The 26,263-nt window shown below is 37.8% G+C and overlaps 1 protein-coding gene across 2 annotated transcripts in view; it reads left to right on the forward strand.

The window, feature by feature from the left end:
* Positions 1 to 6,041, forward strand: part of CDH2 (cadherin 2) — a 215,983-nt gene extending 209,942 nt beyond the window's left edge. For both annotated transcript variants that reach the window (XM_058692444.1, XM_058692445.1), the window contains exon 16: positions 4,636 to 6,041. In XM_058692444.1, the coding sequence (XP_058548427.1) occupies positions 4,636 to 4,842 (207 nt within the window). In that variant the 3' untranslated portion in view covers positions 4,843 to 6,041. The remainder of the gene's footprint in view (positions 1 to 4,635) is intronic.
* The last annotated feature ends 20,222 nt before the right edge of the window (positions 6,042 to 26,263 follow it).

Here is a 26,263-nt window from a genome sequence, read left to right on the forward strand (position 1 = left end):
GAGAAACACATGCAGTTCATTTGTAGATTTGACAACAGCACATTACACATCGTGTGAAACAGTGTCTACACCTAAGAAAAAAGGAACCCCATAAGGGAAGACCTGATGGGTACGTGGCCCACCGGATTTCTTCCGTACATTCTCTCTGGTTGCATGTCTGTCATTTTCAGTCTCTCAGAACTTGGCTGTGATCTTTTTAGAATTACCAAAATAGTACCCAGAATTTATATAATACCTCATCCACAAGAGTTTTTATTCTCAGATAAAAATCCGTGCTATCCAAGTGGAAGGGACTTAAGGTACTCAATCTTCAGGCTAGAAAGATGGCTTGCCTAAGAATTCTTGAAAAGTTGAGTGATTTTTTTTTTGCCCTTTTGTAATTATTAAAACCTGAGACTGTGCAATGTTCTGGCATAGCACAGTGATTTCTAATGGATTGCATGGCCTTAACTTTGGAAGGAAGGAAGGAAGGAAGGAAGGAAGGAAGGAAGGAAGGAAGGAAAGGAGGGAGGGAGGGAAGGAGGGAGGGAGGAAGGAAACAGATTCAGAAATGACCAGCATGATCTAAAAACCAAAGCAAGAGATAAAAACAATTTACAAGAAATCAATATACTTTAGAATCTCAGTAGTGAGTAGGGGTCTAGATTATCAGCAGTATTATACTTATTTTAAAGAGTTGAATTAGATGGTTTAGGAATACAGTGAAGGGTCTCAGGTCCTTTTCCATACCAGTGAATACCAGATAGCTTCCTACGTTTGTCCCTAAGTCGTGGTAAATACAGGCCATTGCTTTCCTCTCCACTGAATCCAGTCACACTTGACACCCTGTCATTGACTCTTTAGAACTAATTTTAGTCTTAACCTTTTCATATTTCCAGTTTGGAGCTGACACCATAAAGATTGGGCAGGGCTCTGCATGTATTTCTATTTAAATTTTGAATTGTGATAAAACAGATGACCTGAACATGGTGACCTTGGTCATTGTCTCTGTTCTCTGTCTTACAAAGCAGTTTTACTCAAGGTCATAATGAAAACTTAATACAGATATGCCCTGCTTTTCAAAAGTTCACGTTCTACCACTTCACTTCTATGGAAGACCTACATCAGTACTTGTTTTCACTAGCCGAAAGAAATCCAAAGAGGGGTTTGCTTTTATGAAAAAAGGTGAAAAGCAACAAGCAGTGTATAGCTTCTGTTGTATGGGAAGCCGTTATAGAGACATGTGCACCCCAGCAGAGAGAGCAGCCCGCCAGGCTCCTTCCCCAGAACTACACTCAGCATCTCAGCATCCAACTGCAAAGCTTTGAACTGTGTCTGTGAACATCTCTGCTTCATCTCCATTTATTTTGTGCATCCGTTAGCAACATGTGTCCTGAGGTATCAGAAAAGCCTAAGAGGCATTATTTTTGGAGTCTGGGAATACTCAAGAAATTTCCTATAGGAATGAATAGTAATTGCCTCCTTGTTTTCCTCCATTCCTCCTTCCTTTCGGAAGATTTCATCAGAATGTTCTTACTTTTGGATAGCGGGGGATACCTGTATTTGTCTTCAGAAACTTATTCTCCTTATCAGGATGTTCTTTGTCTTCTTGATTTCCTCCCAGATCTTTCTTGGGTCCAGTTCTTGTGTGGACCCAACTTAGACCACGCCGGACTAAAAGAATCATCTCTTGCTTAAATTTGCAGTTGCTGGATTTTGTAGAGAAAAGGAAAAGGGGTGCATGCTAATATTTGAATATAAACTCCCTGAGGACAGGCGTTGGATCTAGCTTATTAATAGCTGTGTCCCCACCACTAAGCAGAATACGTTTAATATACATACTCAATAAATACATCTTGAATTGAATACATAAATATAAACAAAATGAACAAAGGTGCATTGTTTGGCTTTTATCAACTAAGGCTGTAGTAATTAACAACTCCAAAGTATCATCTGCTTACAATAACAAAGGTTTACTTCTTGCCCAAATTCTGGGTTAACTGTGGGCAGGCAGTGTCTTCATGTCTTCTGTGTTTCAGGATCCAGGCAGAAGGAAAACTCCGAGCTGGGGCAGACCATTCTCCTGGGAGAGGGGGCAAGAAGGAACTGATAGAAACACATTAGACGGAAAAGGCCTGAGGTGTCTTCTCTACACCACTGCTTACGTTGTACTGGCCAAACCCAGCTCATAGCCAAGCCTGACAATGGGTTTGGGAAGTGAACTCTGGCTCCAGAGAGGCACTTGTGGTAGTGTGGGCATGTGATCCACCTACAAAGACAGGATAGTAAATCATTGAGGACAGTAATATGGTCTACCACAGAAAGGAATTCTGACTTTTGAGAAATTGTAGTTTGTGATTTTCAGTCTTAGCAAAATTGCCTTGTAGTTTATTCTATAAATATGGTAAATAAAATCCTTTCTAAAATTACTTATGTTTTATACATTGAAGTAGTTTGCTGAAGATGTGCTTTATTTTATTTTACACTGGCTTTTCTGGGTTATATGTAGTATAACCGGACATGAGGGAAAATGGTGTTTCATTAAAATGGTTACAGTGGTTGGTAAGAGAGACTTGGGATGGGAAAACTGGTAGTGTGTACTTTTCTCTTTTTTTTCCTTTTAATTTTTTTTAATATTTATTTATTTTTTTTTTTTTGAGAGAGAGAGAGAGAGAGATACAGAGTGTGAGTGGAGGAGGGGCAGAGAGAGAGGGAGACACAGAATCCAAAGCAGGCTCCAGGCTCCAAGCTGTCAGCACAGAGCCCAACACAGGGCTCAAACTCTTGAACTGCGAGATCATGACTTGAGACGAAGTAGGATGCCTAACCGACTGAGCCACCCAGGCGCCCCAGTTTCTCTCTTGCTTTCGATGGAAGTCCGGCAGCTGCCATTTGTTTCTCAAAATACCATGTCTTCACATTTCTTTTTCTTCTTTCAAGTCACAAAGCAAGAAATTTTTCACTGAACCTAAAAGTGGATTTTTTTAGACTAATATTCATTGAGTGCCAACAGGCACCAGACACTGTGATGAGCCCTTGGGTGCCTTTATTCCATTTAGTCTCCATAATAATCTTACTGTTGTTATTACACCTGCAGATGAGGAAATGAAGCCTGGAGAATTTAGCCAAAATCCCTCAGCTAATACTGTGTAGCGCTGAGCTGGCAACCCAGGGGATAGCGGTTAAGAGGTCTGATGTGTTAACCACTAACCACTCTACATACTGATTCTGACCTTAATTTTCATGTTCTTTTGTTCTCTTCCTCCCCTGTAAACTTGGAAGAATAAACAGATGATCACATACCTATTAAAAGGTCCCACATGTACGTACTCATAAAATACATGTGGATCGGAAGGACTGATCGACAGGACAGTAAGTGAGGCCACAGCCCACTAGCGTTTAAAAAGCAGAGTTGTAGGAAAAGAGAAAGATTGTTTGGAACTGATGCTGGTGTATCTCGGGGTACTAGAATGGAACTGGGGAAAATTTAGAGAAAATGCCATTTTAAGTATTAAACCTTAAAGGTTTTGTAGGGCATAATTATGAATTGGCTACAGGCACATGAATTCTAGATTAAAAAGCAAGAGTTAAGTTTTTAGATAATAATTTCATTGGCTCTTATGGTTTTTAAATAATCTTTAATTTAGATTTGCAAAATTTCCCCCTGCCAATATTAACACTGTATATAGACACTGGAACATGACTTTTCTGAAGCTTATGGGAGCTAGAAGTCACTCTATTCTTAAAAAATAATACCTGATCATAGTTTAATGATTAATGTCAATTAATGTCACATTTTGTGTTTCATTATGAACATAAATGATTTAATGAGTATCTTTCCTTATAATCATGTCTGGCCAGTTTTCCTTTTTTTTTTTTTTTTTTTTTTTTTTTTTCATTTTCCTTTGATTTCCCTTCATTTTTCCTTCCAGACCTAGGTCAAATATGCCACTTCCTCTTTGAAATCCTAGCTCTCAGTGCTAGTCCTGATTTTTTTTTCCTTTTTTTTTTTTTCTTTTTTGGCATTCTAATGATTTTTTTGCCTCGACTCTGTAGCTTTATTTCTTATTTATCATTTATTTCACACAATAGTAATGCCCGTTATGCTAGATTACAAGCTTGTAGAGGGCAGGGACCATATGACATTCATTTGTATATCTCTCTTTTTGCGTTGCATTTACAACCTGTTCAACGTGTTCACTGTCAGAATCCTTTGACTCTGACTCTTAGGGTTCACGTATGACATGATTTCATAGCCCTGTGTGTTATTTCATATAACTTATTCAGCAGTAATTACTCAATGCACGTTTATCCAATTACATTACCAGACTTCATCTGAGATCCTTCTCAACCTCTAGCAGTTGGCCATTCATTTCTGCCACCTGCCAAACACATTCTCCAATTAACTCCCCTTCCATTGTACGTCTTGGCCTCACTGAGCTAGACGTCCTAGGGGTCTTTCCTGCAGAGGAAAGATGTATTTTTGTCTAACTTCCAAACGTGGTGATAACCCCAATTTCTGTAGGTAGAAAATGTTGTGGTCTGCAGGTGGAAACTTACAAACAAGTGTTTGATTCCATGGGACCCCTAGGATCTGCTTGTGGTTTGCACATCGTAACCCTCTCTGCGTTCTTTCTTTGTCTTTCCAAATTGTAGGGCCTTAAAGCTGCTGACAATGATCCCACCGCTCCGCCATACGACTCCCTCTTAGTCTTTGACTATGAAGGCAGCGGCTCCACCGCTGGGTCCTTGAGCTCTCTTAATTCCTCAAGTAGTGGTGGCGAGCAGGACTATGACTACCTGAACGACTGGGGGCCACGCTTCAAGAAACTTGCTGACATGTACGGTGGAGGTGATGACTGAACTTCAGGGTGAACTTGGTTTTTGGACAAGTACAAACAATTTCAACTGATATTCCCAAAAAGCATTCAGAAGCTAGGCTTTAACTTTGTAGTCTACTAGCACAGTGCTTGCTGGAGGCTTTGGCATAGGCTGCAAACCAATTTGGGCTCAGAGGGAATATCAGTGATCCAATACTGTTTGGAAAAACACTGAGCTCAGTTACACTTGAATTTTACAGTACAGAAGCACTGGGATTTTATGTGCCTTTTTGTACCTTTTTCAGATTGGAATTAGTTTTATGTTTAAGGCTTTAATGGTACTGATTTCTGAAACGATAAGTAAAAGACAAAATATTTTGTGGTGGGAGCAGTAAGTTAAACCATGATATGCTTCAATACGCTTTTGTTACATTGCATTTGCTTTTATTAAAACACAGAATTAAACAAACACAAAACAAAAACTCATGGAGCGATTTTATTATCTTGGGGGATGAGACCATGAGATTGGAAAATGTACATTACTTCTAGTTTTAGACTTTAGATTTTTTTTTCACTAAAATCTTAAAACTTACGCAGCTGGTTGCAAATAAAGGGAGTTTTCATATCACCAATTTGTAGCAAAATTGAATTTTTTCATAAACTAGAATGTTAGATACATTTTGGTCTTAATCCATGTACACTTTTTTTATTTACTGTATTTTTTCCACTTCACTGTAAAAATGGTATGTGTACATAATGTTTTATTGGCATAGTCTATGGAGAAGTACAGAAACTTCAGAACATGTGTATGTATTATTTGGACTATGGATTCAGGTTTTTTGCATGTTTATATCTTTCGTTATGGATAAAGTATTTACAAGACAAAGTGACATTTGATTCAATTGTTGAGCTGTAGTTAGAATACTCAATTTTTAATTTTTTAATTTTTTTTTTATTTTTAATTTTCTTTTTTGTTTGGGGAGGGAGAAAAGTTCTTAGCACAAATGTTTTACATAATTTGTACCAAAAAAAAAAAAAAAAAAGGAAAGAAAAGAAAAGAAAGGGGTGGCCTGACACTGGAGGCACTACTAAGTGTGTGTTTTTAAAAAAAAATGAAAACAAAAAAAACCAAGCTTTTAAACTGGAGAGACTTCTGACAGCAGCTTTGCCTCTGTATTGTGTACCAGAATATAAATGACACACCTCTGACCCCAGCGTTCTGAATAAAATGCTAATTTTGGATCTGGTGACTGGTTTGAACTTTTTCTTTTCTACCTGAGCTGCTTTAAATGTTGCAAAAACCCCAAGTATCGGAGTTTCGTTGATAGAACAGCACTACAAAAGTATGTATCTGTTCTCGCGCTGTTCACCGTTGAACCCCCCTTAGCCTGGCGGCCTTGTCCAGCAAGCAACAGAGAGAATCGCCACGGATGTTCCCGTCACAGGAGAAAAACATCAAGAGACGCGGGAGGAGACTGTGCGATGATGGTATACAGATCACTTCAGTGAACTTTGTATAATTCTTAGTATCACTTGTACTTTAATTCCTTTCCGCTCCAGCTTATGGTTACACTGACTCTAAAGGGCCTTTTTCATTAGAGCACCAGCATAAGGAAAACCTTGGTAAAAAGTTACAGGACTGGCCCTGAAAACTGCACTGGACACCTGGCATCTCAGGCAGTTCATTGAAGCCATTTTCTGTACCCCGTGCAGTATGTATACTCTCTGGTACTTCCGTTCCATGACTTGACCATTTTTTTCTGGCTTCATTGAGATATGATTGATAAATAAAATTGTATGTATTTAAGATACATAACACGATGATACGCCATCTGTATAGATTACAAAATGATTTCCACCGTCAAGTTAATTAACATATTTATCACCTCACATAGTTACCTTTGTATGTGTACGAGAACACAGAAGATCTACTCTCTCAGCAAATTTTAAGTATACAGAACAGTATTAGCGCTGTATAGATGGTCACGGAGAACAAAAAGGAGAAATAATCCTACTAAACTTTGCGAAATCATTGATGTATCTTACTATGACTCGTAAGTGAGTTTTAAGAGACCTGAAGAAAGTCTCACTGTATTTTCTATTTTCTTCGTGATGATTATCACACCATATTTTCTTTCTTTTTAATGTTTTATTTATTTTTGAGAGAGAGAGCATAAGCAGAGGAGGGGCAGAGAGAGAGGGGGACAGAAGATCAGAAACAGGCTCCCACTTACAGCCACAAGGCCGATGCGGGACTCGAACTCACAAACCTCGAGATCGTGACCTGAGCTGAAGTCCAACAGCTCCGCCAACTGAGCCACCCAGGCTCCCCGCCCGCCATATGTTCTTATACTGTCCAGTTCAGAAAACATTTATACAACACACTTCCTGTAATTAACTCCATGTCTTTTTGCTTCACATGAGGATTATTTTATATTACAGAAATTCACTTTTCTGTTGATTGACTCTGTAAGTAATACTTTCTTGTTACTTTTCTAATCACTAAATGCCAGAGATTGCCTCTGGGAATTTCCGTAATGAAACTTACTAAATTTTCTAATTGGAGTAGTCTTTTTAAAAATGGATTCTTAGACTGTGCCACTGTGCTGCTGTATATCCAAATGAAAACAACTATTCTTTTTTAACTCAAACACAGAACTCAAATTTGCATTATTTAGGTAAACAAACACTCTCAATTATTTATTTATTGTTGACATATGGTCACAGACCACATCTAATATATACAAACTTCAAGCATTACTAATAAGCATTCTGTACCTACACAATCAGTAAATGTAAATAGCATTTTTCAAAACTTACCTTTTTTGCTAAAATACATGACTCTTTCCTTTGTGAAAACACTTCTCAAAACAAACAAAAAGGAAACCAGTAAGTGGAAGCCCCGGCCCTGCCTTGCTACAGGAGTAACTTTTGTTAGCTATTTGGTGTGTAATTTCTGGTCTTTTCCAATAAGTATTTTTCCACACACATTTCCATTAAGATTTTATTTTGTTTGGTTTTCATGAAAGTGGGATTGTATGTTACATGTTTAACTTGCCTTTTTCTTTAAGCCATGTGCCTTGGAGAAGTTTCCTTATTAGTATACCTACATATATCTGTAGGTGTATACCGAATATATCAGTCTTTCTAAATGCTATATAGAATTCATTAAGATGCACATATGGTTAATTTAGCCATTTCCTAAGTAATTTGTCGTTTCCAATTTTTCACTACTGAAAACAGTGCTACAGTTAACATTCTTCCACATGTCTCTTCGCATGGGGTATTTCTCTGAATGACATACTTGGAGATGGAATTGCTGGATTAGAAAATGTGGAGAGAAATGAATTAAATATAGCCAAAATTATAAATATTTTAATGTTATTTCAAATGGACACTTAGCCGAAAGTAGATGAAGCTCTCTAAAAACCAGCCAGTTCTTTCTTTGGCAAAAGGACTTCATGCAGCCCAAAATAGTAACCACAAAATGTAAGACAATCTAGCCAAGGCCTTATTCTTTTTCTTTGCAAGGTAGTCTTTGAGTCGGGCCACAGTACTAGTTTAAAGTACTTTGAAATGCCTGTAACCATGTGATGTAATAAAACCTTGAAAACTATATTTGTGAACGTGGTTTATGGGCCCCAGCCAGAAACATGTTTCACTAGGTTGTTCCTAGTGACGTGGATCTCTTCTGCAACATTACTCCTCCCCCAAAAATGCATGCAGAGTGCTAAAATCTCTGTGAAATGGGTTGTTTTCCATGATTCAACATGTGCATTTTACATTTTAATGAGACACAGTCAAGTTGCCCTAATGAAGAGTAAGCTAACTGAAGACCTGCCAACACCTTATACAAAACTCTGCAGATTTCCATCCTCAGCACCCTGGACATTACACGTTTACCAATATGACTGATGAGCAGCAAAGATACCTCGTGCTAATTATGACTTTCCTGATTACTAAGGAAACAGAATAACGGTGACTTTTTTCTTATGTTTTTTAGCCATTTGTGTTTCTTTGAATCGCCTGTTTCTATTTCCCTGTTGAATTACTTGGCTTTTGCAATTAATTACTAAGAACTCCTTATATGCATTTTTCTCCCGGTCTTTTGCTAACCTTGGCAATTTGTCCATGGTGTTTTGCCTACTGAAATTTTTGTTTTACCTGGTTTACTCTCTCAGTATTTTCAACTGTAGATGTTTGAGGTCTTCCCATCTCTGAATTATAAAGTTAACTATTCTATATTTTCTGGGGTTTTTGTTGTTTTGCATTTATTTAGCTCTTGAAGTCACCTGGAAATTACTTTGTGTGAGGTAGAAATCTAGCTTTTTGGGGTGCCTGAGTGGCTCAGTCGGTTAAGCGTCCCACTTCAGCTCAGGTGATGATCTCACAGTTTGTGAGTTCAAGCCCCACATCAGACTCTGCTGACAGTGCAGAGCCTGGAGCCTGCTTCAGATTCTGTGTCTCCCTTTATCTCTGCCCCCTCCCCCCAAATAAACATTAAAAATTTTAAAAAAAGAAAGAAATCTAACTTAAAAAACTTCTAGATACATGATCTATTTTCTAAACCCACTTGTTAACATGTTCAACCTTAACTCAGTTATGTGAGATAACACTTTCATCATATATACAACTACCATCTAGGTATGTGTTTCTTTCTAGATGATTTATTCTGTTCCATTGATCTTTTATTTAATTCCTGCACATACTAAATCGTTACTCCAGACCGTTGACTCAATAAACCACTCTTCTGTTCAAAATTTTCTGTATTCTTTTCCCACATTTTCATTTGTGCATAAATTTTAGAACCATCAAATTCAATAACAAATTTTGCTGGAAATTTTTATTAAGTTGTGAAAAGTTAGTAGTTTCATCTATTCTCCCATGCAATACTATGTAAATCTCTCCATTTGCAGATCACATATACACTTTCATAGAGTTTCATTAAACATTTTATTACACTGTTTTATCATTTTAATTGCTATAATGAGTGGGATCTACATTTCACAGCATTTTATTGAATAATTCTTTTACTGCTGTATTGGAAATTTATCCACTTTTATTTACTTATCTCACTTTTGTTTTATTTTACTCCCATCTTAGTTCTAATTGCTTTTTGGTGATTCTTTTGGATTTTCCTGACAGACAATCATGCTGCAATTCATGACAGTTTGTTTTCTCTAATATGAAAACTTAGCTCATTTTCTGTATAATTAACAGTAATGATCATAAGCATGTTCTTGTTTCTGACAATCGTGGTATGGTTTGTATATTCCATCATTATATATAAGACCTACTGTAGATATAAATATATTTCAAGATGTAACTGGATTACTTTGAGATTTTATGAGTACACATGTTGAACTTTATAAAAATTTTCTGCATCTACAGAGGTGAAAATATATTTACACATCAATAATAGTGAATTATGCCATTGATTATCTAATATTCAACAAAACTTTTTATAATAAACCCTACTTGGTCATAATGTTATTCTTTTTTTTAATTTTTTAAAAATTTAAATTACAATATAGTTAATGTACAGTGTTATATTAGCTTCAGGTGTACAATATAGTGATCCAACAATTCTATTCATTACTCAGTGCTAATCATGATAAGTGTACTCTTAACCCCCATTACCTATTTCACCCATCCCCCCCCCCCCCCGCCCCCCAACCTCTCCTCTGGTAAGCATCAGTTTTGTTTTCTATAGTTAAAAATCTGTTTTTGGTTTGCCTTTTTTTTCTTTGTTTATTTGTTTTGTTTCTTAAATTCTACATATGAGTGGAAACATATGGTATTTGTCTTTTTCTGACTTATTTCACTTAGCAATATACTCTTTTTTTAATTTTTTTTAATGTTTTTATTTTTATTTTTGAGACAGAGAGAGACAGAGCATGAGCAGGGGAGGAGCAGAGAGAGGGGGAGACACAGAATCTGAAGCAGGCTCTAGGATCTGAGCTGTCAGCACAGAGCCCAATGCCATGGGGCTTGAACTCATGGAGAGTGACATCATGACCTGAGCTGAAGTCAGACACCTAAATGACTGAGCCACCTAGGCGCCCCAGCAATATTCTCTTTAGATCCACCTATGTTGTTGCAAATGGCAAGGTTTCATTCTTTTTTTGTGGCTGAGTAATATTCCAGTGTGTGTGTGTGTGTGTGTGTGTGTGTGTGTGTCACATCACATCTTCTTTATTCATTAATCTATCAATGGACACTTCAGTTGTTTCCATAACTTGGCTATTGTAAGTAATGTTTCTATAAACATAGGGGTGCATGTATCTTCTTGAATTAATGTTTGCATATTCTTTGGATAAATACCCAGTAGTGGAATTACTGGATCATACGGTAGTTCTATTTTTAATTTTTTTAATGTTTATTTTCGAGAGAGAGAGAGAGAGAGAGAGAGAAACAGAGCACAAGCGGGGGAAGGACAGAGAGAGGGGAAGACACAGAATCTGAAGCTGGCTCCAGGCTCTGAGCTGTCAGCACAGAGCCTGACATGGGGCCTGAACCTGGGAGCAGTGAGATCATGTCCTGAGCCGAAGTTGGATGCCCAACTGACTGGGCCACGAAGGTACCCCAGTTTTTAATATTTTGAGGAGTCTCCATATAGTTCTCTACAACGCTTCTACAGTGGCTGTGCCAGTTCGCATTCCCACTTACAATGCACAGGGATTCCTTTTGCTCCACATCCTAACACTAGTTTTTTCTGGTGTTTTTGACTTTAGCCATTCTGATGGGTGTGAGGTGATATCTCATTGTGACTTTGATTTGCATTTCCCTGATGATGAGTGACTTTGAACATCTTTCATGTGTCTGTTGGCCATCTGTATGTATCCTTTTGTGAAATGTCTATTCATGCTTTCTGCCCATTTTAATTGGATTATTTTGTGTGTGTGGAGTTGTGTAAGTTCTTTATATATTTTGGACACCAACTCTTTTTTCAGATATGTCATTTGCCAAAATTTTCTCTCATTCAGTAGGTTGTCTTTTAGTTTTGTTGGTTGGTTCCTTTGCTGTGCAGAAGTAGTCCCAATAGTTTATTTTTGCTTTTGTTTCCTTTGCATCAAGAAACATATCTAGAAAAATGTTGCTATGGCCAATGTCAGAGAAATTACTGCCCGTGCTTTCTTCTAGGATTTTTATGGTTTCAGTTCTCACATTTAATTCCTTAATCCATTTTGAGTTTATTTTTGTGTGTTTTATTTTGTGAGAGCTCTGAGCTGTCAGCACAGAGCCTGACGCGGGGCTCGAACCCACAAACCACAAGATCATTACCTGAGCCGAAGTCAGATGCTTAGCCAACTGAACCATCCAGACGCCCCCCGCCCCCGCAACATCATTTTTTGAAGAGACTGTCTTTTTCCCATTGCATATTCTTGCCTTCTTTGTTGTAGATTAACCATATAATCATGGGTTTATTTCTGGGCTCTCTATTCTATTCCCTTGATCTATGTGTCTGTTTTTGTGCCAGTATCATACTGTTTTGATTACTATAGCTTTGTAGTATATCTTGATACCTACAAGATATCTTACTGTGATACTTTCAGTTTCTGTCTTATTCAAGATTGATTTGGCTATTCGGGTTCTTTTGTGGTTCCATACAAATTTTAGAATTTTTTGTTCTAGTTCTGTGAAAAATGCTATTAGTGTTATGACAGGGATTGCATTAAATCTGTAGATTGCTTTGGGTAGTATGGACATTTTAACAATATTAATTCTTCTAATCGATGAACGTGGAATATCTTCCCATTTGTTTGTGTCATCTTCAATTTCTTTCATAGACGTTTAATAGTTTTTAGAGTACAGGTCTTTTATATCCTTCATTAAGCTTATTCCTAGCTATTTTCATTTTTTTAATGTAATTGTAAATGGAATTGTTTTCTTAATTTCTTTCTGCTACTTCATTATTACTCTATAGAAATACAACAAATTTTTGTACATTGGTTTTGTATCCTGTGAACTTACTGAATTCATTTATCAGTTTTAGTAGTATTTGGGTGTAGTTTTGGAGGGTTTCTTTAATTTTTTTAATGTTTATTTATTTTTGAGAGAGAGAGAGAGCTAGCAGGGGAGGGGCAGAGAGAGAGGGAGACACAGAAACTGAAGTAGTCCCCAGGCTCCATCTGTCAGCACAGATCCCAACGCAGGGCTTGAACGCACGAACTGGGAGATCATGACTTGAGCCAAAGTTGGACGCTTGACTGAGCCACCCAGGTGCCCCTTTAGGGTTATCTATATATAGTATTATGTCATCTGCAAATAGTGGGAGTTTTACTTCTTCCTTACCAAGTTGGATGTCTTTCCCACCCACCCCCCTTTTTTTCTTGTCTGACTGCTGTGGCTATAACCACAAGTATTCCAGTACTATGCTGAATAAAAATGGTGAGAGTGGGCATCCATGTCTTAATCCTGTTCTTAAGGGGAAAGCTCTCAGGTTTTCACCATTGAGTCTGATCTTACCTGTGGGTTTCTCATAAGTGGCCTTTATTATGTTGAGGTATGTTCCCTCTCAACGTACTTTGTTGAGGGTTTTTTTTCAAGAATGTACTTTTCAAATGCGTTTTCTGCATCTATTGATATACTCATATGGTTTTTATTTTTTTCCTATTGATGTGCTGTATCACATTGATTGATTTGCAAATATTGAACCACCCTTGCATCTCAGGAATAAATCCCACTTGATCATAATGTTATTCTTTTAATGGGCTGATGATTTTGATTTGCTGATATTTTACTTAGAAATTTTAATTTATATATGATTTTCTTGTACTTTTCTATTTTTTCATATATTTGTTCAGTTTTAGTCTGAGATTTATGCTGGCCTCAAATAAAAAATTAGGAAGACTGCCATTTTTCCTGTGCTCAAATCATTTATATAAACTGATTATGTATTTGTAAAAATTTATTAGAATTCTCCTACAATTTTACCACTGTGGGGTTAGGTTTTCCCCAGTAGGAATTGGTGTATTCAGGCATTATGCTTCTTATTATCCAATTTTCACAATTTACATCTTCCTGAAGAATTGTTTGTTTTGTCTAGCTTCTAAAAAAGTTGACAGAACATTATGCACACGATTTAAAAAATCCGTTGTGTAATTTGTTTCCTTTTTTCTCTTACTTTTTTGTTTCCTTTTTTTCTTCAGCGGAGCAGTTAAAAGCAACTATTCTGCTAAGAGAACTAGCTTTTGGGGCACCAGTGTGGCTCAGTTGACCAAGTATCTGACTCTTGATTTTGGCTCAGGTCATGATCTCCTGATTCATGGGTTTGAGCCCTGCATCAGGCTCTGAGCTGACAGCGCAGAGCCTGCTTGAGATTCTCTCTCCCTCTCTCTCTGCCCCTCCCATGCTTGCTCACTCTCTCCCTCACGATAAATAAATAAAGTTATAAAAAAAAGAATGAGAGAGAACTAGGCCGCCTAGGTGGCTCAGTCAGTTGAGCATCCAACTCTTGATTTCAGCTCAGGTTATGATCCCAGGGTCACAGTATCAAGCCCTGCTTCAGGCTCCACGCTCAGTGGGGAGCCTACTTGGGATTCTCTCTCTCCTTCTCTCTCCTGCCCCTCTCCTCTGCTCATGCTCTCTCTCTTCCAAAATAAATATATAAACATTAAATAAATAAATTCATAAATAATAAAGAAACCATCCTTTTAATCTATTGATTTACAATATTTATTCCCTTGCTTATAGGGCACACATTTGTCTCACCCTATAACTGTAGTTTTTCAAATAATTCGTATTTTACTTATTTTTGATGTATGAGTGCCTGAGAGAGGTTTACTAACATTTGCCACTAGCGTTTTGGATTTGTGTATTTCCAGGTCATATTGATACGTGCTTAAAACTTTTCTAATCTGAAGTTTTGATTGTAGCTTTTATCAAATGGGAAATATCTTGCTTGACAACTTCTAGTGCTTTTGACTCTAAAATCCATTTTGTCTGATATTAATATTTGCATAACCATGCCTGCCTTTTTTTTTCTTTTTTTAGCTTTTGCCTGAGGAAGCTTTGTCCATCACTTTATTAAGGACTTCTGAATAATTTTGCTTTTTATAGCTTTGGAAACAACATATAAATTAAAATTTTTTATTTCACTGCCATTTTTCAAATAGGCACTGTAACAGAGGACTGACCAAAACATCAATCTTCATGATGATTTGGTTTTTGCAGTTCACTGTCTTTGCACCCACTAATCTCCATTCATGTGTTTTTAGAGGTGACCTCAGTGAAGAGGGCAGGTGAGGAGTCACTCACTGATCGTTCGCACTGTCTTCGGGGAATCTCCCAGCAACCGGCATGTGAACTGCTCTCCATGATGTAAAAAAACAGAAAAGACACTAAAATGCCAGGTTTCTTCCCTCCTGCCCTCATTTTACCTCATAGTTTTACAGTTATTTAAAATTCACTGTATTATTTTTCCTCATTAGGAGAAAAAAAGTGCCATTTTCATACGTAAGGAAAAACTGGAAGACCTAAGCTAAGAGATTCACTTATACTATCTTGAACTTCAGAATAAGAGTGACACAAAACAAATATAAAATAGCTGATGGTATTTTACTATGTACTCAACAATAAGAAACAAACAAAAACCCTTCTCCTTAGAAAAGTATCATTTGGTTGACCCTGGTTAATAAGGCATTTGAAGGGAGGGCAGGAAGACCATTTTTCTTTTTCTTGATACAGCAAATTCAGTCTTACTATAGATGCTCCTTTTTAATTGATCATTAGTGCTACTGTAAGATTGGTCATAAAAGCTCCTACATCACCATTTTTTTCTATTTATTAGCCAGTCTGATTAAGAGTTCAGTGGTGGGGCCCCTGGTGGCTCAGTCAGTTAAGTGTCTGACTTTTGATCTCAGCTCAGGTCTTGATCTCGGGGTCGTGAGTTCAAGCCCCACACTGGCCTCTGTGCTGGGCATGAGGCCTACTTAAAAATAACAACAACAACAACAACAACAACAAAGAGTTCAGTGGGTGGAAGAAGAGTTGATGGATGCTGCAGCAGCTAAAATGAGTGTGGGGGGAGATTATTTATAGATTTAAAGTAATTTATAGTCCCTTAATTTCTCTTACAACAAATGATTGCGCTGACTATAAGTACAGCTTAAAGTTGGAGAACATATTCACTCTATAGATTGTTTTAGCAAAACAGATGCACATAAGAAATGTGATACTGGGGCACCTGAGTGGCCCAGTTGGTTAAGCATCCGTCTTTGGCTCAGGTCATAACCTCACAGCTCATGAGTTCAAGCCCCACATCAGGCTCTGTGCTGACAGCTCAGAGCCTGGAGACTGCTTCGGATTCTGTCTCCTCTCTCTGTCCCTCCCTGCCGCCTTCATGCACTGTCTCTCTCTCTCTCTCTCTCTCTCTCTCTCTCTCTTTCTCTCTAAAATATAAATAAAACATTTCTTTAAAAAAGATTATTTTAAGTGCCTACTCTTAGATGGGGGTGGGATGGGGTGGAGCAGATCTCTCAACTCAAAATATTTTTGTGAATCAGAAATGTGATGGTGGACATCTCTGAGGTATTCTATTACCTTAAGCCAATGGATATTTAATATATTGGATTTATTTATTCAGTTTTTAAAGTTTGAACATGTTGGTCTTAAGACCAACTCTTTTCTTTAAAATTTTTTAATGTTATATTTACTTTTTGAGAGAGAGAGAGAGTGAGAGAACATGAGCGGGGGAGGGGCAGAGAGAGAGGAGGACAGAAGATCCAAAGCAGGCTCTGTGCTGACAGGCTGTTAGCAGCAAGCCCAATACCGGGCTCGAGCTCATGAAATGGGAGATCACAACATGAGCTAAAGTCAGACGCTCAACTGACTAAGCCAACCAGACGCCCCTCAAGAACGAATCTTAAGAGTATGTACATGTTTAGGATTGCACGATGAACTGAATTACTAAATGGCTGTCAATTTCTACAGTAATTTGATTCTTGATCTTTCTCTGCAACTAACATACTTTGAGTAAGAAATCTCAAGGTTAAGAATGTTGACCTTTATCTTGTATGCCAGTACATATACATTTGTCAGTGATAGTTTATTTTTTTCAGTTTCTACTTTGTGGGAAAGCTAGTTTGCATGACACAATTTTAGAGTTTGTTGCCTCTTTCTAATAGGGTATTTGTGGTAAAGAAATTTACTGTAGTAGCATCCAGGGTCAGTGGACAAATATGAGTGTATGGATAAGAATATTTCCTAATTTAGTTTATTTTATAAACTGTATTTTAAAATATTTTTCTTGTTTCATTAGATATTTTTCTTTTCTTCCTGTATTTTTTGTTTGTTTTGCAGAGAGAGAGAGAGAGCAGGGGAGGGGCAGAGGGAGAGGGAGAGAGACAGAGAGAGAGAGAGAGAGAGAAAACCCTAAACAGGCTCTGCACTGTCAGCACAGAGCCCAGTGCTTGAACTCAGGAACCATGAGGTCATGACCTGAGCTGAAATCAAAGTCAGACACTTAACCGACTGAGCCACCAGGCGCCCCTCTTATCATCCTGTTTTGACTCCACCTTGATCATTAAGTATCAATAGAGGCATCAACAACCACAAACTAAAAGAAACTTTCCCATCGCCCCAGAGTTTTCACCTCCTACACTTAGCTCGTATCACTGCACTAAGATCTCTGGGACCTTCAGAGTAAATTCCACTGAATCAGTGCCCTACTTTCCAGGCCCCATTATGAACATTATAAATTGAAGTTGACTTCTTTTGTATTCAAAGAGAACATGGCCTCATGGACTATACGAACTAAACTGCTCCCAGCATCAAGTAAACCTGTATGTGCATACATATTCAGAAACATGGATGGATTTCAGTAATACTGGGTTCTTTTTATGCGCAAAGATTCTATTCTCTTCACTCAGCCTATTAGCTTATTTAATCCTTACAGTAATTACCTTATTTCATCCGCTCTCACGGGCTTATCATTTCCCCCCACAGTTGAACGATTCTAAGATCAAGGAGCATCATACACTTTCTGAGTCTCAGCCAGGTAACGCAGCGCTGTTGTATGATGCTGTGTGAAAATTTCACATCAGTGCCTTTCAGGAACCACAATAAAGCTTGGCCTCAGCGCCTTTGAGTCTGGAATATGTATTAAGGTCATGTAAGATGACTTCCATTTTCCCTAGTTTCTTCAGATGGAGAGGCCACAGCCAAAGCTACGTGGCCTGTCCATGGACACTCAGCTGGTAATTGGCAGAGCCCCAACTTAAGCCCACCTCTCTGGCTCCCGAAACCACACACTTACGTCCCTCCCAGGCTACAATAGGCATGGACTGAAAAATCACAGGGCTGAGTGAGGAAAGGAGAAAGTCTGCCCGCTATCTTTTTGATGTTAGGCTGAGCCATATATCATCGCCAATCTTTCGGTGTCAACACAGTCAGATATTTTAATTCACATACCTAAGTGAAAGTTTTGAATTGGTTCAATCTAAATTTTAAAAACCAACAGTGTACGTTACAGGAAAACATACATATCCTATGACACACAAAGCACCTTAGTGAGGATGCATGCGGGATGCAGGAGAATCAGAGACCCTACGAGGAGAGGAAATTCTTTTTTTTAATGCAATAATTTCTTAGGCTCCCTGAATCCTCTTCTCTCACTGCTGACGCCAAGACTGGCACATTCTTAGCATTCTTACTCATCAGTCTCTCCCCAGTCACAGGCAGACAGCGCTGTGCTCTATTGACCGGGGGCCTAGAAAACTACTCAAAGCATCTAGCCACTACCTGCCACTATCAACAATCTCTCTCATTCATACATACAGCGGGACCTGCCTGCCATCTCTGGCCCAAACGTTTCATTTTCTACTTGTAAGCTGAACCGTTTCGGAAATCAAAATAACATTTCCGGGCTCTAGGGGAATATTTAGTCCGCTAGCAGAAACTCATTTTCTTCTCCACTAAGAAAGATGAATCTTTTATTCTGTTTCTTTATCCAACACAGCCGGTTTGTTTTTCCAATATACTAACTTCTGGCCTGCCATAATACTGCAGCAACCCCAAGTGCCTGGAGGGAAAACTAAAGTTTACCAGAAGGCACAGATTAGTTCCCTCTGGGTGCATATTCCCCTTCTGCCCTTAACCGGCTGCGTAGCCTCCGATGATTTGTTTGATCTCCCAGTTTCCTCGACTGTAAATTAGGGGTACATCACAGGACAATTCTGTAAAAGTTAGCTATCTGTATCTACTGTTATTAAAACACAGTCATATTTATCTCCATAACTCCTAAGTCTTTTTATAATTTACAACAGAAGGAAATGCTTTCACTCTCAGAAACCTCTTTCACTTTAAGTTTAGTGTAATTTCTTACTTTTTCCAAGATGATCACCAAGGGTTCAGTCACAACTTTTATAAGAACTTTACAATTCTGTAATACGTATTCTTTTCACACTTTCAGTATATACACTTACCTTGATAGGAGACTTTATTTTACTTCTTAAAGTTGAAGGAAATCTCTGTGTTAGTTTTGTGTTTTGTGTTTTAAACTCCTCCCATCATTAAAAGCAGTATTAAATGTGTTTCATAGAATGTATTTGGCCCTAATAGGGAAGCTTATTGAAGTAAAATAGTGCATGATTCCAGGTCTCAATGACCAGAATGATTTAACACCTCCTTGATCACCAGCTCTGGAAGAATATCCAAGTATATCCAGGAAACTTGGAAATACAGGAATTCTAAAAATTGATTAAATTGCCTGGAAGTGATAGATTCTAAAGAGATCAAACTTTATTACTTTGGAGAGTTTCCTTCCACAAGGAAGGGCATGAAAAATGCAGACTTAATAACTCAGCTATGTGAGCAGAATCATCCCTTTTAGCTGGGCTCACCTAATTCTAAATCCACATTCTAATATTTCCCTTCTTAATAGTACCATTCCTCTTAAAGCCTTTGACTGCATATATAGGGATCTTTTAAAAAATTAGGTCATTGTGAAACACTAAACTTTAATAAGTGGATGTACAGGGCATAGGAGCAAATATATCAAATGGCTTTTTGTTCATCATGATTATATTCCTTATAAGAACTTAATGCTGGTATCGCCCAGTTTATTAAATCACTCAGCACAACTGAAGAATGACAAATGAGGTAATTGACGTGAAGATACTTTATAAACTGTAAGGGGCTGTATAAATGTTAGGTTTTAAATATTAAATTAGTAACTTAGGGAAGCGGGTGGCACATGTATCATCAAAAAGATACTACTTAGATTGAAGCCTCAAATATGTATCTCTCTTATGGACTGACAGCTAGTACTTAGCTATCCCAGAATGTCTTGATGTCACGGTGCAGACAGACAGGAAAGATAGAGAGTGGTTAGTTTCTCCATTTGGTCCAGGATTTGTTTGTTTGTTGATTCTATTTTTCCCAACTAATTTATTGTAACTACGACTTCTTTTGTAATCAAGATCTAACTGACATATAAAATTACATTAGTTTTAGGTATACAACCTAGTGATTTGATATAGATAGATATTGTGAAATGATTACCAGAATAAGTTTACTTAATATCTATCACTACACATAGTTACATTTTTTTCTTGTGATGAGAACTTTTAAGATCTACTCTTTACAAATTTCTTTCTTTTTCTTTTTTTTTTTTTTTTTAACATTTATTTATTTTTGAGAGACAGAGAGAGACAGAGTGGAAGCAGGGGGTGGGATAGACAGAGAGGGAGACACAGAATCCAAAGCAAGCTCCAGGCTCTGAGTTGTCAGCACAGAGCCTGACGTGGGGCTCGAACACACAAGCCTTGATGACCTGAGCTGAAGTCAGACGCTCAACCGACGGAGCCACCCAGGCATCCCTAAGTCTCTTTTTTTTTTTAAGTTTATCTATTTATTTTGAGACAAAGAGAGAATGAGCTTGAGCAGGGGAGGGGCAGAGAGAGAGAGAGAGAGAGAGGGAGAGGATCCCAAGCAGGCTTTGTGCTGTCAGCACAGAGCCAGATTCGGAGCTCAGCCTCACGAACCATGAGATCATGACCTGAGCCAAAATCAAGAGGTGGACACTTAAACAACTGAGCCACCCAGGCGCCCCTACAACTTTCAAATATACAACACAGTACGGTTAACTCTAGTCACCATGTCGCACATTATATCCCCAGAACTTATTTATAACTGGAAGTTTGTACCTTTTGGCCCCCTTCACCCATGACCCCGCTCATGGTGAGATGAAATGATTAAAAGGTATGAAAAAATGATTCCTGGTCCTTTGATGGATACTTTCTTTTGCTATTTTTGTATGTTAGGTTGATTCTTCTATTGTCAAACCATAATCTTAGCATGACTACACCAGTCCTCTAGAAAAGATGGAATGTGTCAATAAACTGGAATTCCTGAAGAATGGAGGAGCCTGTAATTTCAGCTAAGAAGACTGGAGTCCCCCAGGAGTCTCAGGATGCTAAAAACATGGCTCTGCAGATGAGCATTAAAACAAACGATTCTGCAGGTTTGATTTAATCCTGCTCTCTCTCTTTTTCTCAAAATAAATAAATAAACTTTAAAAAAAGAAAGAAAGAAAGAAGAATGAAGAAAGAAAGAGAGAAATGCAGCCAAGGAGATAGATTTGATGAAGAGTCGTGGGGTTCCTAAATGTACCTACACATTACTATATCTGAAGATCTTTAAAAAATACTGATACCTGTTTCCTAACCTAATAAACCCAAGGCCACAGCCTGAGCAAATGAACCTATCATGCAGATTAGCAGGATAGCCCAAGAAAAGAACCTGTCCTGCTTTGCTTAAAAGCACTGTGGGCATTGTGAGGGAGATACTTGGATAACCACATGGAGAAATGCTAGTTAAGAACATGGCCCAGGATGAGTTCCCAAGGAGGGAGATTCTGAGCTAATTGGCATGCAGAAAGTTTATACTGGGTTGGGGGATGGGAGGGGTTGGGAATCAACGTTTATGGACAAGAAGGGAAAGAAGCTGGATTAGGCAAAAGTTGGGCTGCCATACAGTCTCAAGGAAGACCTTAGCTGACATCTCAGGCTGCTGTAAAGCTACAGTGGCCCTTTAGGGTAGCTCCAAATTGAAATGAGAGGCACACCTACCTACCTACATAGACCAGTCATTGAATGCATGCCACCCTAGGAGGGTTTTCAATCTTGAGTAAGTGGACCCTCTTCAGTGGAAGCATCTTGCAAGAGCAGGCTCAGTAGGGCTGTCTGACAGCAGCAGTCTCAGCCGCTGTGGAAATATATTCTTTGGTTCTCCGGAAGGTTCCGGGAGGCACTCCATATTGAATGCTTATTACTTTGTTTTAACTTTGGTAACTTAGCCATTTTATTATGTGGTATAATAAAAACAAATTCAAGCACCCGGTATAAGAATTCCCCTTATAGGAAGGAAATCTCTGTTTAGGTAGATAGATTCTTGGGATTGAGACTGAGGGCAAAAAGAAGTGAATAAAGAGTGTCACATTCGACATGTACAGGAATGAGGTGGGGGTGGGGGGCAGGGGGTCGGGTAGAGCACAGAGGTAAAGACGAGAGAAGATCTCTGATTAAGTAACATTGGGGAGATTTGGTATTCAATTTCCATTTGTTTGCACTGTTGTAAATAAGTCACCCACTCCATTTCCAGCATAAACGACATGGACACAGGTTTGAGGACTTAGCTTTGTTTTCTGTAATATTGTGTGTTTCTGGGGTTTTGTGGAAATCAGGCAGAGTCAGCAGAAATGGTTGGTGCAGTCGGGATAACAGACTGAAACAGAAGTAATAGAGCTCTCAAGGTCACTGAGACCCCAGGAGACATCTACAATTACAGGGTTTTGGTGGGGTTTTTTTGTTTTGTTTCGTTTTTTCTTTTCTTTTGTTTTTACTATGCCCAGCTTCTGTCCACAGCAATTAGGTCATATATGGAAAGACTTGTATGTTTGCTCTGTGGGCTACCAGAAAGAAAATGGAGAGAAAAACACTATGTCTTGTTTCTTTGTTTTTTTTTTAACGTTTATTTGTTTTTGAGGGGCAGACAGAGCGCAAGCAAAGGGAGAGACAGAGAGAGAGGAAGATACAGAATCCGAAGCAGGCGGCAGGCTCTGAGCGGTCAGCACAGAGCCCTATGCAGGGCTCAAATCCACAAACATTGAGACTGTGACCTGAGCTGAAGAAAAGCCCACATGGGCTCCTGTCATTAAAACAAACAAACAAACAAAAAATCCTAGAGATTTGTACTTTCTCTCTCTCTCATTAAAGAATACTAGAGGTTGGTTCCAAAATAAAAGAAATATCTAGAAAGTAATAAAGTATAATTTGTTAGAGTAAAAGGGATAGCATATAATTAACTCCTACTTAATAGATTTTAAGTAGCATCTTCTAACGTAAATTTAAAGCTTACTTTAGTCTCAGAGCTTTGAAAAAACTGCTTTCAATTGGGAAAAGCTCATCAAAGATTGATTCATCTCATTCCCCTCTTACAACTTTTTATCACCTTAAGAATGTCGGCATCAGATAAAAACTATCCATTATAAAATTCATCAAGATGCAAATGTGTGAGGATACACATGGTCTACAAATATTGACTATTGTCAAATTATATATCCAATTTATGAATGCCATGTGTGATTTTCCAAATGTGTGTCTATACTTTTAAAGAAGGTTAAAAAAAATGATGTTTTCAAAATAAATGCAAGCTGCAACTCTCCATTTCTAGCAGATGTTTTTCTTCCTTGACTGTCTTGATTCTACATTTTCTTGATTAACCAAAGTACTGGGCTATTAGTTCAATTTCTGTCAAGAAAGCTTAAAATGTGGTTCCTACATTTTTTACTCCCTACTAAACCTATCATTGTGTTATACACACCATAGGTATTTTAGAAAAACTAACGAACAGAATTTTGAGAGAAAATTAGATCAGAGGAATATGTAGATTTTCATGTTTCCCGGGGATACATATCAATTATTACTGACTAAAACATCGAAAATACATTTAAAAAAAAAAGAGGGGTACCTGGGTGGCTCAGTCAGTTGACTGAGTCGGTTGAGTGTCGGTTGAGTGTCCACTCCTGATTTCAGCTCAGGTCATGGTCTCATAGTTCGTGATATCGAACCCCGTGTCAGGCTCCTGTGCTGACAGAGTGGAGACTGCTTGGGATTCTCTCTCTCCTTCTCTCTCCACCCCTCCCCTGCTCATGCTTTCTCTCTCAAAATAAAATAACAACAAGATAAATTAGCCTACTGTCATGATTGTGATAACAATAACTCATTTTGTACATGTCTTTCATTTACGGATGTGCTATAAATAAATGACCTTACTTGATCCAAAGTACATCTTCCAGTTGAGCAAACTAATGTTCAAGATAATAAGCAAGTTGCCTAAAATCACATAGTAAATTACGGTTTGGAGAAAAATTCAGGCATGTCCAATTCTAAAATCCCATATTTTTAACCACTACCTATTTTTTAGAGTAAGTTTTTATTTTAATTATAATAAATATTTATAAAACTGGTTTTATCTCTAATGAAGCAAAATTTCAGACTTCATTTAAAACTGTTGCACGTTCTGCTATCAACCTTTTAATATATTTAGAAGATGACCTTCTAATTTCAATGCTGTTAATGTTCCCAGCAAAGAGAAATAAAATGTGGATTTCAAGATGTTAGCTATCCTAACATAAAATTTACTCTGTATTTTGAATTTGAATGAATACAACTATTCAACTCGCACCTTTTCTTTGCACCTGCACATTACACTGGCATTAATAAAGGTTTCCCTTTCGAGGAGACCATCTTTAAAAATTGAGAGTGTTTTATTACTGTGAGTAAAGTTAATATGTCAGCCTCCTACCCCAAGCTTTTTCAAGGCCCAGTGGAAATAAATGCTTCAGTTCAAAAGAGAAGAAGAGGACATAAGAAAGAAAAATACATAATCTAAAAAAGAAGGAGTGAGAAATAGACTGCTGTGCTTACTAGAAGGAGTTTGTGGGTAGCCAGACCCATGGAATCTGGAAAGATGTATATTTTAGTAAACAGATAAGGGTTTTGAATCTAGAAGCCCTGAGCTAATATCCAACAGTGACAATTAGTAATGACATGACCACATACAAACCACACAGACTCTGTCCACATTGGCATTCTTATCTGTTCCGTGGTTATAACAGTGCCTGCCATGTACTTAATTTAAAAGGCTACACTGAGAGGCAAAAAAGAAAAGGTATATAAAAGACCTTTGTGGATATAAATGTATACAAATATTAATTTTGATCTTTTAACCTCAACTGGTGATTATCACAGCAGTTGTTCATTGCAAATAAGCCTATGAACTGAGTCTATCACGTGACCTGTTTTTCCATGGCCAAGAAAAAGTGAAATGAAAATAAAAACTAAAAATATCTGACCTTCCCTAGATGGTCTATTTTCTGCTAATATTATAGTTGTATTCCCACTGCAGTGGAATACCATAGTCATTCCTATAAATCAAAGAGTTCAGGTTTTAGTGGTTTTGTTATGTTTAATACTTTAAATAGGAATTAAAAAATGTGTTTTTTTAACTTAAGAGACAAATCCTATAGTGCAAGAAAAAAAATAAATAAAGCATTAAGGATGCACATTCCACTTTGTACTTTAACCTAGGAAGATACATAGTCATTGAACAATGGATATAGATTGAGCATCTGTACTGTGCTGAACACCATGCTAAGCATGAGTCTGTAAAAGGGATTAAGACTTGTGGTCTATCCTCAAGGACCTTCTGGTCTACTAAGGAGGTAAGTCACATGACCAGCACATACCTGGTATGTGCATAGTAGAAATGGACCCTATCTCACTGAACCTTTTAAAAGGAATATATAGTTCCATTTTGAATTACCTCTTCATCATGGCAATACTTAATGGGAAGGATAATTTTCTTCAGCTTAAAGGGAAGAAAAAGAACTTTCTAGTAAGGAGCAATATCATCAAAAGCAGCAAGGTGTGATTACAAGGCACAGTCTGGGAATGGTCAGGTCATTTGACAGAAATGCCAAATAGGGTAGAATCATGAGGAATTAGGTTTACTTGAAGTGAAGACAGGTTCAGACAAAGCTTAGCTCTGTGTAGCATGTTAAAGAATTCATCATTTTATGCCTTGGGCTATGGAAAGCTGTGGAAGAACTTGAAATGAATAGCAGATATTACCAGATCATTTTGTTTGTTTGTTTGTTTGTTTGTTTGTTTGAGTAACTACACTGGTAGTTCCATAGTGTATACAGGGCCCAAATAAAATCTTCAGTTCCTATGTACTGAAAACATTATGGTGATTCTGCCATATGTAAAACGTAAAAACATTAAATTGTAAAAATAAATGTATGGAAATCTGATCATGTTCTGCTGTTTCTCATATTGGTTGTTTCAATGTTGTTTTGAGATGTTAACTATGAAATCATCTCAGTTGTTTCCTCACCTTTCCATGTGCTAACATTTAGTCCAGCACAGAAAGAATACGTAGCAGTGGGCTAAGACTAC

The sequence above is a fragment of the Neofelis nebulosa genome, chromosome 11 (genome assembly GCF_028018385.1).
Source record: "Neofelis nebulosa isolate mNeoNeb1 chromosome 11, mNeoNeb1.pri, whole genome shotgun sequence".
Taxonomy (NCBI): Eukaryota; Metazoa; Chordata; class Mammalia; order Carnivora; family Felidae; genus Neofelis; species Neofelis nebulosa.